This window comes from Nicotiana tomentosiformis, chromosome 7 (assembly GCF_000390325.3).
Source record: "Nicotiana tomentosiformis chromosome 7, ASM39032v3, whole genome shotgun sequence".
NCBI classification, from domain to species: domain Eukaryota; kingdom Viridiplantae; phylum Streptophyta; class Magnoliopsida; order Solanales; family Solanaceae; genus Nicotiana; species Nicotiana tomentosiformis.
The window spans coordinates 125,917,289-125,930,823 of NC_090818.1; the positions used below are offsets into that span (position 1 = coordinate 125,917,289).

The 13,535-nt window shown below is 46.0% G+C and overlaps 2 protein-coding genes across 2 annotated transcripts; both read right to left on the bottom strand.

Moving 5' to 3' along the window:
- Positions 1 to 11,296: 11,296 nt before the first annotated feature.
- LOC138896331 (uncharacterized) lies at positions 11,297 to 12,701 on the bottom strand. The gene is made up of 3 exons (XM_070181131.1): positions 12,360 to 12,701; positions 11,984 to 12,251; positions 11,297 to 11,358 (listed from the first exon to the last, which is right to left on the bottom strand). The coding sequence occupies exons 1-3, from the start codon at positions 12,699 to 12,701 to the stop codon at positions 11,297 to 11,299; spliced, it is 672 nt and encodes a 223-aa protein (XP_070037232.1).
- A 196-nt stretch (positions 12,702 to 12,897) lies between these two features.
- Positions 12,898 to 13,308, bottom strand: LOC104115390 (uncharacterized). Its single transcript, XM_009626007.1, has one exon. The coding sequence runs from the start codon at positions 13,306 to 13,308 to the stop codon at positions 12,898 to 12,900; it is 411 nt and encodes a 136-aa protein (XP_009624302.1).
- Positions 13,309 to 13,535: the final 227 nt, after the last annotated feature.

Genomic DNA, 13,535 nt, shown 5'->3' on the forward strand with positions numbered 1-13,535 from the left:
CGAAATTTGGGAATAAAGTTGTATTATCGGTACCGGGGACTGCACGACCAGTCCTGTAGAAATAACAACAACAACAACAACAACACAATAACAACGACCCAGTAAAATTTCACTAGTGGGGTCTAGAGAAGGTAGTGTGTACGCAGACCTTACCCCTACCCAAAGGGAGTGGAGAGGTTATTTCCGAAAGACCCTTGGCTTAAGAAAACGAGAAGAGACAATATATCAGTACCATAAATAGAAAGTAAAGGAATAATAACAATAACATAAAAACTAGAAAATAGATGAAAATAATAGCAATAACCGGTAAATAGACCCGACACTATAAAACGAAAGAGTAGTGAGAACACAACATTAACCACTAGCAGTCTAAGATAAAAATCCCATCAGACTAGCCTCATATAGTTACAACCCTATCCTACAACCCTAATACTCGACCTCCACAGCTTTCTATCAAGGGCCATGTCCTCAGAAATCTGAAGTCGCGCCATGTCCTGCCTTATCACCTCTCCCCAGTACTACTTAGGCCGCCCCTACCTGTAACGACCCGGCCGGTCGTTTTGAGAATTAGAGCCCTGATCTCTTAATAACTATTTTCCCCACGTTTGTTTTCGCTATTGGGACTTACCAGAGTGATTAGATATGGAATTCAGAGAGTTTTGGGACACTTAGTCCCTAGTTGTGAGTTTAAGCCTTAGAGTTTGGACCGTAGTTGAAACTATGTGAAGGCGGATCCGAAATGGAATTTCGTCGACTCCGTTAGCTCCGTTGAGTGATTTTGGGGTTAGGAACGCGTCCGGAATGTGTTTTGGGGGTCTGTAGTAGATTTAGGCTTGAATTGGCGAAATTCGGCTATTTCGGCCGATAGTGGAAATTTTGATATGGAACTCAGAATAGAATTCCGAAAGTGACTGTAGGTTTGTAATGTCATTTGTGACCTGTGTGAAAAATTTGAGGTCATTCAGACGTGGTTTGATAGGTTTCGGCATTAGTTGTAGGAATTTGAAGTTTCAAGTTTTTAAAGTTTGAATTGGAAGGTGATTCATGATATAGCATTAGTTGATGTGATTTGAGGGCTCAACTAAGTTCGTATGGTATTTTAGGATTAGTTGGTATGTTTGGTTGAGGTCTCGGGGGCCTCGGGTGTGTTTCGGATGCTTAACAGGTGAAAGCTTGGACTTAGAGGAATTTCTGATCTTTGCTGGTTCTGGTGTTTCGCACCTGCGGAAAAGAGACTGCAGGTGCGCGAGCTGCACATGCGGAGATGGAAGCGCAGATGCGAAAAGTCGAGAGTTGGCCTGGGGTCGCAAGTGCGAGGAAGTTTCGCATCTGCGATGCCCGCAAATGCGCAAGGCTGTTCGCAAATGCGCAAGATGCGCAGAAGCGGAAAAGATGTCCGCAGGCGCGAGCGCGCAGGTGAGGCCCTTTCGTCACAGGTGCGAAGGTAGAGGGGGCAAGTGAGTTGCGCAAATGAGCAAGTTTTCCGCACAAGCACACCCGCAGGTGCAAGCCCAGGTTCCGCAGGTGCGGAAATACCTGGGCAGTGATTAAAACCGAAGGGCTTCGCGATTTTTATCATTTTTGGCTTTGCAAACTCGGGTTAGGGCAATTTTTGAGATAATTTTCGAGGCATTTCTTGAGGTAAGTTCCTTGTGCTTACTTTTGGTCACTAATCTTGCCTTGCCATGTATTTTCCCACCTAGTTAATATGTATTTAAGGTGGAAATTGGAAGTTGGAGGCTGGGGATTTGGAAGTTTGAATTGTGGATTGGAGGACCATTTGGTGTCGAATTTTAGTAAATTTGATAAGGTTAGACTCGTGAGTGAATGAGCTTTCTAGTTTTGTAAATTTTGCTGGTTTTCGAGACGTGGGCCCGGGGGCCGAGTTTGAGCCAATTTCAGGTTTTGGCCTAATTTTTGTAGTTTTTCTTGTGGGATTCATTCCATTAGCGCGTATTGATGGTATTGTACTGTTTTGAATAGATTCGGGCCATTTGGAGTCGGATACTCGTGGCAAGAACGTGATATCAGGTTGATTTGAGCGGTTCGATGTAAGTGGCTTGCCTAACCTTGTGTTGGGGACTTTTTCCTTAAGGTGTTTGATATTAATTGATGTGTGGGCGCCGTGTACGTGAGGTGACGAGTACGTACACGGGCTATTATTGCAAAAATCCCATTTTTTCTTTCTAAAGCACAAATTGTTTTTCCTTATTAAATTGCACTAATACGTTTAATTGTGAAATTTAGACTAGAGAAGCATGCTTACGTGTTTTAACTGCCTAATTGACATTCTGTGCGTCATGTTTAGTTAAGTCCTTATTTGCCTTATCTGTGTTTAGTATAAACTGTATAACTCGATGTCATACATGTCATTTCATCTTGCGTTGCATATTTAAATTGGGACTACAGACGTATTCCGGGAGATCCCTCTGTATTGCATATTTAAATTGGGACTACGAATGTATTCCGGGAGATCCCCCTGTACTGCATATTTACCTTGGGACTACGGACGTATTCCGAGAGAACCCCCTATACTGCATATTTAAATTGGGACTACAGACGTATTACGGGAGATCCCCCTGTACTGCATATTTACTTTGGGACTACAGACGTATTCCGAGAGATCCCCCTGTATTGCATATTCATTTGAAACTACGGGACGGTATCCCGAGAGATTCCCCACTGTGTTTACCTTGTTCTGAGCCGAGGGCTCCCTTAACTGTTAAATTTTAGAGAATTTCTTTAACTGTGTTACCGTAAAGTTTACTTATATCTTCTACTGTTTAATTTATTATATTTACTCCGGTAGGGCCTTGACTTGACCTCATCACTACTCGACCGAGGTTAGGCTTGGAACTTATTGGGTACCATTGTGGTGTACTCATGCCCTTTCCTGCACATAGTTTTCGTGTGCAGATCCAGGTATGAGCTATCAACCTTGGGGTTAGCGCGTGCTGCTGATTCTAGGAGACTTCAAAGTACTTCTCCTTGCGTCCCCAGATCTTCAGAGTCCCCCTCTACTCCCTCGCCTAGAGACTTTCTTTATTATCTTCATACTTTTGTATAGAGCTACATAGATTATAGCAGCTTGTGACTTAGTGATATTCCGGATCTTGGGAAATTATTTTGTATATGCCGAGTGGTACTACTCTTGGCTATTTAAAATATGCCGTTTATCTTTAAAATGTTGTGTTTTATTTATATTTTCTGCAATATTAGGCTTACCTAGTCGTAAAGACTAGGTTCCATCACGATACCTTACGGAGGGTTAATTTGGGTCGTGACAAGTTGTTATCAGAGCACTAGGTTCGTAGGAGTCGCGAGTCATAAGTCGATTTATTAGAGTCTCGCGGATCGGTGCGGAGACGTCCGTACTTATCTTCAGGAGGCTATGTAACTGTTTAGAACAATCACATTTCTTTGATTTCCTTGTCATGCGAATTATTGACACCAAAAATTCTAAGATTCTATTATATTCTTTCTCACAGATGGTGAGAACCCGCAATGGGAGGACCGACGATCAAGCACCCGAGCCCCCTGCTAGAGCCGCTAGAGGCCGGGGTCAGGGTAGAGGACGACCACGCGGTGCAGTCCGAGCTCCTGTGAGAGCTGCATCAGAGGAGCCCCAAGCAGCTTCAGCTGGAGGGCCATCACCGGAGATCCCTATTGCTACTCCAGCCCTCCAGGAGACTTTGGCTCAGTTCTTGAGCATGTTTGACACTCTGGCTCAGGCTGGACTATTCCCGATAGCTCCCGTTACATCTCAGGCCGGGGGAGGGGCATAGACTCCCATAGCCCACACTCCTGAGCAGAGGGTCCAGGTTGATCAGGACCTAGAGTATATTCTTATGCCCCCAGTGGCTCCGGTTCCGCATGAGATCAGGGTAGCTGCTTCTGAGGCAGAGCAGCTCAGACTTGAGAGGTACAAGAAGTAGCACCCACCTACTTTCAGCGGACTAGCTTCAGATGATGTTCTGGGTTTTCTTGAGGAGTGTCATCATATTCTTCGCACTATGGGCATTGTGGAGACGAGTGGGGTTTCTTTCACCGCTTTCTAGCTGAGGGGAGCAGCATATCAGTGGTGGCGTGCCTATGAACTGAGTAGTCCGGACGAGGCAGCCTCACTCACTTGGACTCAGTTCTCAGAGATATTCTTGCGTGAGTATGTTCCTCAGAGCCTCAGGGATGCTTGCCGTACAGAGTTTGAGCAGTTGCATCAGGGTTCTATGACTGTGTCGGAATATGCAGTCCATTTCAATGGGTTAGCTCGCCATGCACCGGCTCTGGTTGCTACAGTCAGAGAGAGGGTTCGTCGCTTCATTGAGGGACTCCACCCCAGTATTCGGACCAGCATGGCCAGGGAGTTGGAGATGGACATCACTTATCTGCAAGCAGTGAGCATTGCCAGGAGAGTGGAGGGCATGTTTGCCCGGGACAGAGAGGAGAGAGAGGCCAAGAGGTCTCAAGAGACTGGTCATTATTCAGGAGCTCGTGCACCAGCTGCATGCTATGGTAGGGGTTTTGTGAGTCACCCTATTCATTCAGCTCTTCCAGTAGCCAGCGGTGTTCCAGCTCCTCCTAGACCTCAGGAGCCCTATTATTCACCGCCAGAATCCAGTATGCCTCCTACTCTAGGTGCTATTACCAGCCAGTCCAGCAGGCCAGGCCCGAGTCAGTCCCAGCCGCCGCGTCTTCCGAGAGGTTATTTTGAGTGTGGTGACACTCGTCACCTAGTTAGAGATTGCCCCAGAGCCAGGACGGGTGCACCTCCAAAGACTTATCAGTGCTCCAACGGGTCCTCCGATTATTCTTCCAGCACCAGCTGCTACCCCACCTCCTCAGCCAGCTTGAGGTGAATGTCGGGGAGGTCGAGGTCTCCCTAGAGGGGAAGGCTAGGCCAGGTACTATGCCCTTCCAGCCCGTTCAGAGGCCGTTGCTTCAGATTCAGTCATCACAGGTATCATCCCTATCTGTCATAGGGATGCATCAATATTATTTGACCCAGGCTCTATGTATTCATATGTGTCTTCTTATTTTGCTCCACATTTGGGGATATCTCGGGATTCTTTGAGTTCCCCTGTTTATGTATCTACTCCCGTGAGAGATTCTCTCATTGTGGTCCGCGTATATCGATCATGTTAGATTTCTCTTAGTAGTTTTGAGACCAGCGCCGATTTGTTATTACTCATTATGGTAGATTTTGATGTTATCTTGGGCATGGACTGGTTGTCGCCTCATTATGCTATTTTTGATTGTCACTCTAAGACCGTGACGCTGGCTATGCCAAGCTTGCCAAGATTAGAGTGGAGAGGTACCTTAGAGTATACTCCCCGCAGGGTCATTTCATTTCTTAAGGCTCAGAGAATGGTTGAGAAGGGGTGTGATGCGTATTTGGCCTATGTGAGAGATGTCAGTATTGATACCCCTACAGTCGAGTCAGTTCCAGTAGTGAGGGACTTTCCAGATGTGTTTCCAGCTGATCTTGCGGGCATGCTGCCCGATAGATATATTGATTTTGGCATTGATTTGTTGCCGGACACTCAGCCCATTTCTATTCCTCCCTACCGTATGGCTCCTCTTGAGTTGAAGGAGTTAAAGGAGCAGTTGCAGGGGTTGCTTGATAAGGGTTTCATCAGGCCCAGTGTATCACGTTGGGGTGCTCCAGTCTTATTTGTAAAGAAGAAGGATGGTTCTATGCGTATGTGTATTGATTATCGGCAGTTGAACAAGGTTACAGTGAAGAACAAGTATCCATTGCCTCGTATTGATGATTTGTTTGATCAGTTACAGGGTGCCAAGGTGTTTTCCAAGATTGACTTGTGTTCTGGCTATCATCAGTTGAAGATTCGGGAGCCGGATATCCCGAAGACTGCTTTGAGGACCAGATATGGTCACTATGAATTTCTTGTCATGTCATTTGGTCCCCAACAACTTTTATGCATTTGATGCACAGTGTGTTCTGACCTTATCTTGATTCTTTCGTCATTGTGTTTATTGATGACATCCTGGTATATTCCCGGTCTCGGGAAGATTATGAGCAACACCTGAGGACTGCACTTCAGACCTTGAGAGAAAAGAAGTTGTATGCAAAATTTTCAAAGTATGAGTTTTGGTTAGACTCAGTGGCATTCTTGGGTCATATAGTATCGAGTGAGGGGATCCAAGTGGATCCGAAGAAGATTGAAGCAATGTAGAGTTGGCCCAGGCCGTCATCAGCTACGGAGATCCGCAGTTTTCTTGGTTTGGCGGGGTATTACCGTCGCTTTGTAGAGGGATTTTCATCCATTGCAGCACCTATGACCAGGCTGACCTAGAAGGGTTCTCCGTTCAGGTGGACCGATGAGTGTGAGGAGAGCTTTCAGAAGCTCAAGATAGCTTTGACTACAACCCCAGTATTAGTATTGCCTATAGGTTCGGGGTCCTACACTGTCTATTGTGATGCCTCGAGGATTGGCCTTGGAGCGATATTGATGCAGGACGGTAGGGTGATTGCCTACGCGTCTAGACAGTTGAAGGTACATGAGAAGAATTATCTGGTTCATGATCTCGAGTTAGCAGCTATTGTTCACGCCCTGAAGATTTGGCGTCATTATAAGTACGGGGTTCCCTGTGAGATTTACACTGATCACCGGAGTTTGCAGTAGTTGTCCAGGCAGAAGGACCTTAATTTGCGTCAGTGGAGGTGGTTGGAGCTACTTAAAGACTATGATATTACTATATTGTACCACCCGGGGAAGGCCAATGTAGTGGCCGATGCCTTGAATCGCCGGACAGAGAGTTTAAGGAGTTTGGCATATCTTCCGGCAGCTGAGAGGCCCTTTGCCTTGGATGTTCAGGCCTTAGCCAGCCAGTTGGTGAGATTGGATATTTCAGAGCCTAATCGGGTATTAGCTTGTGTGGTTGCTCGGTCTTCTCTTTATGACCGTATCAGAGAGAGCCAGTATGATGATCCTCATTTTCTAGTTCTTCAGGACAGGGTTCAGCGAGGTGATGCCAGAGATGTGACTATTGGTGATGACGGTGTGATGAGAATGCAGGGCCGGATCTGTGTGCCCAATGTAGATGGGCTTCAGGAGTTGATTCTTGAGGAGGCCCATAACTCGCGGTACTCCATTCATCTGGGTGCCGCGAAGATGTACCAGGACTTGAGGCAACACTATTGGCGGAGGATGATGAAAAAGGATATAGTTGGGTTTGTGGCTAAGTTTCTCAACTGTCAACAGGTTAAATATGAGCACCAGAGGCCGGGTGGGTTACTTCAGAGGTTAGAGATCCCAGAGTGGAAGTGGGAGCGGATCACCATGGACTTTGTGGTTGGACTTCCTCGGACTTTGAGAAAGTTCGATGCTATTTGGGTGATCGTGGATCGGCTGACCAAGTCAGCCCATTTTATTCCAGTGTTGACTACATATTCTTCCGAGAGGTTGGCTGAGATTTATATCAGAGAGATTGTCTACCTTCATGGTATTCCAGTATTCATCATTTCAGACAGAGGTACACAGTTCACATCACAGTTTTTGAGAGCCGTACAACAGGAGTTGGGTACTAGGGTGGAGTTGAGCATAGCCTTTCACCCTCAGACGAACGGGCAGTCCGAGCGCACGATTCAGATTCTTGAGGATATGTTACGTGCCTGTGTGATGGAGATCGGAGGGTCATGGGACAAATACTTTCCACTTGCAGAGTTCGCTTACAACAACAGTTATCAGTCCAGCATTCAGATGGCACCGTATGAGGCTTTGTATGGTAGATGTTGCCGGTCCCCAGTGGGATGGTTTGAGCCAGGCGAGGCCCGACTGTTGGGTACAGACTTGGTCCAGGATGCCCTGGATAAGGTGAAGGTGATTCAGGAGAGACTTCGCACAGCCCAGTCCAGGCAGAAGAGTTATGCGGATCGGAAGGTTTGTGACTTGGCATTTATGGTTGGTGAGCGGGTCTTGCTTCGGGTATCACCTATGAAGGGTGTTAGGAGGTTCGGGAAGAAGGGAAAGCTGAGCCCGAGGTTCATTGTTCCTTTTGAGATATTGCGGTGAGTTGGGGAGGTTGCTTATAAGCTTGCCTTGCCTCCCAGCCTAGCATGAGTTCACCCGGTATTCCATGTGTCTATGCTCCGGAAGTATCACGGTGATCTGACTCATGTATTGGATTTCAGCTCAGTCTAGTTGAACAAAGATCTATCTTATGTTGAGGAGCCAGTAGCTATTTTGGACAGGCAGGTCAGAAAGCTCAGGTCAAAGAATATTGCTTCAGTAAAGGTCCAGTGGAGGGGTCAGCCGGTCAAGGAGCCGACTTGGGAGACCGAGCAGGATATGCGCAGCCAGTACCCTCATCTTTTCACAGTTTCAGGTATGTCTTTATACTCGTTCGAGGACGAACGATTGTTTTAAGAGAGGGAGGATGTAACGACCTGGCCGGTCATTTTGAGAATTAGAGCCCCGATCCCCTAATAACTGTTTTCCCCACGTTTGTTTCCGCTATTGGGACTTGCCGGAGTGATTGGTTATGGAATTCAGAGAGTTTTGGGACACTTAGTCCCTAGTTGTGAGTTTAAGCCTTAGAGTTTGGATCATAGTCGGAACTATGTGAAGACGGATCCGGAATGGAATTCCGTCAACTCCGTTAGCTCCGTTGAGTGATTTTGGGATTAGGAGCGCGTCCGGAATGTGTTTTGGGGGGTCTGTAGTAGATTTAGGCTTGAATTGGCGAAAGTTAGTTTTTTGGCGATTTCGGCCGATAGTGGAAATTTTGATATCGAGCTCGGAATGGAATTCCGAAAGTGGCTGTAGGTTCGTAATGTCATTTGTGACATTTGTGCAAAATTTGAGGTCATTCAGACGTGGTTTGATAGGTTTCAGCATCAGTTGTAGGAATTTGAAGTTTCAAGTTCTTAAAGTTTGAATTGGAAGGTGATTTGTGATTTTAGCGTTAGTTGATGTGATTTGAGGGCTTGACTAAGTTCGTATGGTGTTTTAGGATTGGTTGGTATGTTTGGTTGAGGTCCCGGGGGCCTCGGGTGTGTTTCGGATGCTTAACGGGCGAAAGCTTGGACTTAGAGGAATTTTCGATCTTTGCTGGTTCTGGTGTTTCGCACCTGCGGAAAAGAGACCGCAGGTGTGCGAGCCGCACATGCAGAGATGCAAGCGCAGATGCGAAAAGTCGAGAGTTGTCCTGGGGTCACAGATGCGAGGAAGTTCCGCATCTGCGATGCCCGCAAATGCGCAAGGCTGTTCGCAAATGGGCAAGATACGCAGAAGCGGAAGGGATGTTCGTAGGCGCGAGCGCGAGCGCACAAGTGCGGCCCTTTCGTCGCATGTGCGAAGGCAGAGGGGGCAAGTGAGTTTCATAGATGCGCAATTTTTCTGCACAAGCACACCTGCAGGTGCGGGCCCAGGTTCCGCATGTGCGAAAATACCTGGGCAGTGATTAAAACCGAAGGGCTTCGCGATTTTTATCATTTTTGGCTTTGCAAACTCGGGTTAGGGTGATTTTTGAGAGCATTTTCGAGGAATTTCTTGAGGTAAGTTCCTTGTGTTTATTTTTGGTCAATAATCTTGCCTTGCCATGTATTTTCCCACCTAGTTAATATGTATTTAAGGTGGAAATTGGAAGTTGGAGGCTAAGGATTTGGAAGTTTGAATTGTGGATTGGAGGACCATTTGGTGTCAGATTATAGTAAATTTAATATGGTTAGACTCGTGAGTGAATGAGCTTTCTAGTTTTGTGAATTTTGTCGGGTTTCAAGACGTGGGCCCGGGGCCCGGGTTTGAGCCAATTTCGGATTTTGGCCTAATTTTTGTAGTTTTTCTTGTGGGATTCATTCCATTAGCGCGTATTGATGGTATTGTACTATTTTGAATAGATTCAGGCCATTTGGAGTCGGATACTCATGGCAAGAACGTGATATCAGGTTGATTTGAGCGGTTCGAGGTAAGTGGCTTGCCTAACCTTGTATTGGGGACTTTTCCCTTAAGGTGTTTGATATTAATTGATGTGTGGGCGTCGTGTACGTGAGGTGACGAGTACGTACACGGGATATTATTGCAAAAATCCCATTTTTCCTTTCTAAATCACAAATTGTTTTTCCTTATTAAATTGCACTTATACGTTTAATTGTGAAACTTAGACTAGAGAAGCATGCTTACGTGTTTTAACTGCCTAATTGACATTCTGTGCATCATGTTTGGTTAAGTCCTTATTTGCCTTATCTGTATCTAGTATAAACTGTATAACTCGATGCCATACCTGTCATTTCATCTTGCGTTGCATATTTAAATTGGGACTACGGACGTATTTCGGGAGATCCCCCTATACTGCATATTTAAATTTGGATTACGGACATATTCCGGGAGATCTCCCTGTACTGCATATTTACTTTGGGACTACGGACGTATTCCGGGAGATCCCCATGTTCTGCATATTTAAATTGGGACTACGGAAGTATTCCGGGAGATTCACCTGTACTGCATATTTACTTTAGGACTACAGACGTATTCCGGTAGATCCCCCTGTACTGCATATTCATTTAAAACTACGGGACAGTATCCCGAGAGATTCCCCACTGTGTTTACCTTGTTCTGAGCCGAGGGCTCCCTTAACTGTTAAATTTTAGAGAATTTCTTTAATTGTGTTACCGTAAAGTTTACTTATATCTTTTACTGTTTAATTTATTATATTTACTCCGGTAGGGCCTTGACCTGACCTCGTCACTACTCGACCGAGGTTAGGCTTGGCACTTACTGGGTACCATTGTGGTGTACTCATGCCCTTTCCTGCACATGTTTTTCGTGTGCAGATCCAGGTACGAGCTATCAGTCTTGGGGTTAGCGTGTGTTGCTGATTCTAGGAGACTTCAAGGTACTTCTGCTTGCGTCCACAGATCTTTGGAGTTTCCTTCTACTCCCTCGCCTAGAGACTTTCCTTATTATCTTCAGACTTTTGTATAGATCTACATAGATTATAGTAGCTTGTGACTTAGTGATATTCCGGGTCTTGGGAAATTATTTTGTATATGTCGAGTGGTACTACTCTTGTCTATTTAAAATATGTTGTTTATCTTTAAACTGTTGTGTTTTTTTAATATATTTTCCGCAATATTAGGCTTACCTAGTCGTAAAGACTAGGTGCCATCACGACACCTTACAGAGGGTTAATTTGGGTCGTGACACTACCTCTTCTCGTGCCTTCTAAAGCCAGCCTCTCACACCTCCTCACCGGTGCATCTGGGCTTCTCCTCTATACATGCCCGAACCATCTGAGCCTAACTTCCTACATCTCCCGAATATCATCATTCCTAATCTTATCCATCCTCGTGTGCCCACACATCTACCTCAACATCCCCATTTCTGCTACTTTTATTTTCTGGATATGTGAGATATTAACTAGCCAATACTCAACCCAATACACCATGGCTGGTCTAACCACCGCTCTATTAAACTTACCTTTGAGTAATAGTGGCACTTTCTTGTCACACAGGACTCCAGATGCTAACCTCCACTTCATCTACCCAACCCCAATACAGTGTGTGACATCCTCGTGGATCTGCCCATCCCCCTGGATAACTGACCCAAGGTACTTGAAACTGCCTCTACTAGGGATGACCTGATATTTAAGCCTCACGTCAATTCCCTCTTCCCTCGGATCGGTGCTGAACTTGCACTCCGGGTATTCCGTCTTGGTCCTGCTCAGCTTGAAGCCCTTAGACTCAAGGGCCTGACTCCAAACCTCCAACCTCTCGTTAATACCGCCTCGCGTCTCATCAATCAGAATTATGTCATCAGTGAATAACATGCACTATGGCATATCCCCTTGAAAATGGTGTGTTAGTACGTCCATCACCAGGGAAAATAAGAATGGATTGAGCGCAGATCCTTGGTATAATCCCATAACAACCGGAAAATGCTCTGAGTCACCTCCTATAGTCCTAACCCGAGTCTTAGCCCTATCATACATGTCCTTAATAGCTCTAATGTAGCAACCGACATACCTTTTTCCTCCAAGCATCTCCAGATAACCTCTCTAGGAACCTTGTCATATGCTTTCTCCAGGTCAATAAACACCATGTGCAAATCCTTTTTCCTATCCCTATACTGCTCCACCAACCTCCTTATAAGGTGGATAACTTCCATATTAGAATGACCCGACATGAACCCAAACTGGTTGTGGATATAGACACTGTCCTCCTTACCCTCACTTCTATAGTACCCAAAGTTATAGTGACTCTCGGAATGCTCCAAATCACCTAGCTCAATATCCTGTTCCCCTTCTTCATTCAGAAGTTTATGAAAGTAAGTTTGCTATCTCTTTTTAATCTGAGCCTCACCCATCAATACTATGTCGTCCTCGTCCTTGATTCACCTCACTTGGTCCAAATCCCGAGCCTTCCTCTCTCTCGCCTTGGCTAGCCGGAATAACTTTTTCTCCCCACCTTTGTCCCCCAGTTCCTCGTACAGACAACGAAAAGCCACAGTCTTAGCCTCTGTGACCGCCAGCTTAGCCTTTTTCCTAGCTACCTTATATCTCTCCTTGCTCGCTTTCCTCTCCTCCTCACTTGTACTCCCTACTAACTCCATGTATGCCGCCTTCTTTGCTTCTACTTTACCTTGGACCGCTTCATTCCACCACCAGTCACCTTTGTGCCCGCCAGAGTTGCCCGCCGAGACCCCTAGCACCTCTCTCGCAGCCTCCCATATACAGTCTGCCATTATCGCCCACATAACACTCGCGTCCTCGCTACTACTCTAGGATCCTATAGCCTCTAACCTCCCCTCCAGCTCCTGAGCTTTATCCTTAGTCAAGTCTCCCCACCTGATCCTCGATCGTCCTCATACAGACCTCTTCTTTCTCTTTAACATACTACTAACGTCCATCACCAAGAGCCTATGCTACATCACGAGGATCTCACCCGGGATAACCTTGAAATCCTTGCACAACCCTGTCACATCTCCTAAGGAGAAGATAGTCAATCTGAGTCTTCACCACCGTACTTTGGAAAGTAACCAAGTGCTCTTCCCTCTTCATAAAACTAGATTTCGCAATCACCAACTCAAAATCCTTAGTGAAATTCAACAGTGAAGTACCTCCTCCGATCATATCCCCAAAGCCGAAGTCGTCGTGCACCTTGCCATAGACACCTGCAGCTGACCCAATATGTCCATTGAAATCCCCTCCGATAAATAACCTCTCAGCAGGCAGAACATTACGCACAATCTCAACCAACCCCTCCCAAAAGCACCTTTTAACCTCCTCATCCATGCCCGCATGCAGCGCATAAAAGCTAACAACGTTTAGGGTGCACTCTTCAACTACCATCTTAATAGTTATTAATCTATCATTCACCCGCCTAACCTTAACCACAGACTATCTAAGTTCCCTATCCACCAGAATACCTACTGCATTCTTACCCTTTCGGACTCCAGAGTACCAAAGCTTATACCCGTCCGTATCCCTCGCCTTCAATCCTACCCACCTTGTCTCCTGGACACACGCTATATTGATCTTACACTTCTAGAGGATCTTCGCTAACTCTATAGACTTAC

What these genes read in the sequence shown, in the direction of transcription:
- LOC138896331 (XM_070181131.1), bottom strand. Translation starts at nt 12,701, where the DNA reads ATGGCAGACTGTATATGGGAGGCTGCGAGAGAGGTGCTAGGGGTCTCG. An exon ending in AGGCTCGGGATTTGGACCAA is followed by an intron (nt 12,252 to 12,359) that starts GTGAGGTGAATC and finishes GAAGGGGAACAG; the next exon opens with GATATTGAGCTAGGTGATTT. An exon ending in GAGATGCTTGGAGGAAAAAG is followed by an intron (nt 11,359 to 11,983) that starts GTATGTCGGTTG and finishes TCACATATCCAG; the next exon opens with AAAATAAAAGTAGCAGAAAT.
- LOC104115390 (XM_009626007.1), bottom strand. Translation starts at nt 13,308, where the DNA reads ATGGTAGTTGAAGAGTGCACCCTAAACGTTGTTAGCTTTTATGCGCTG.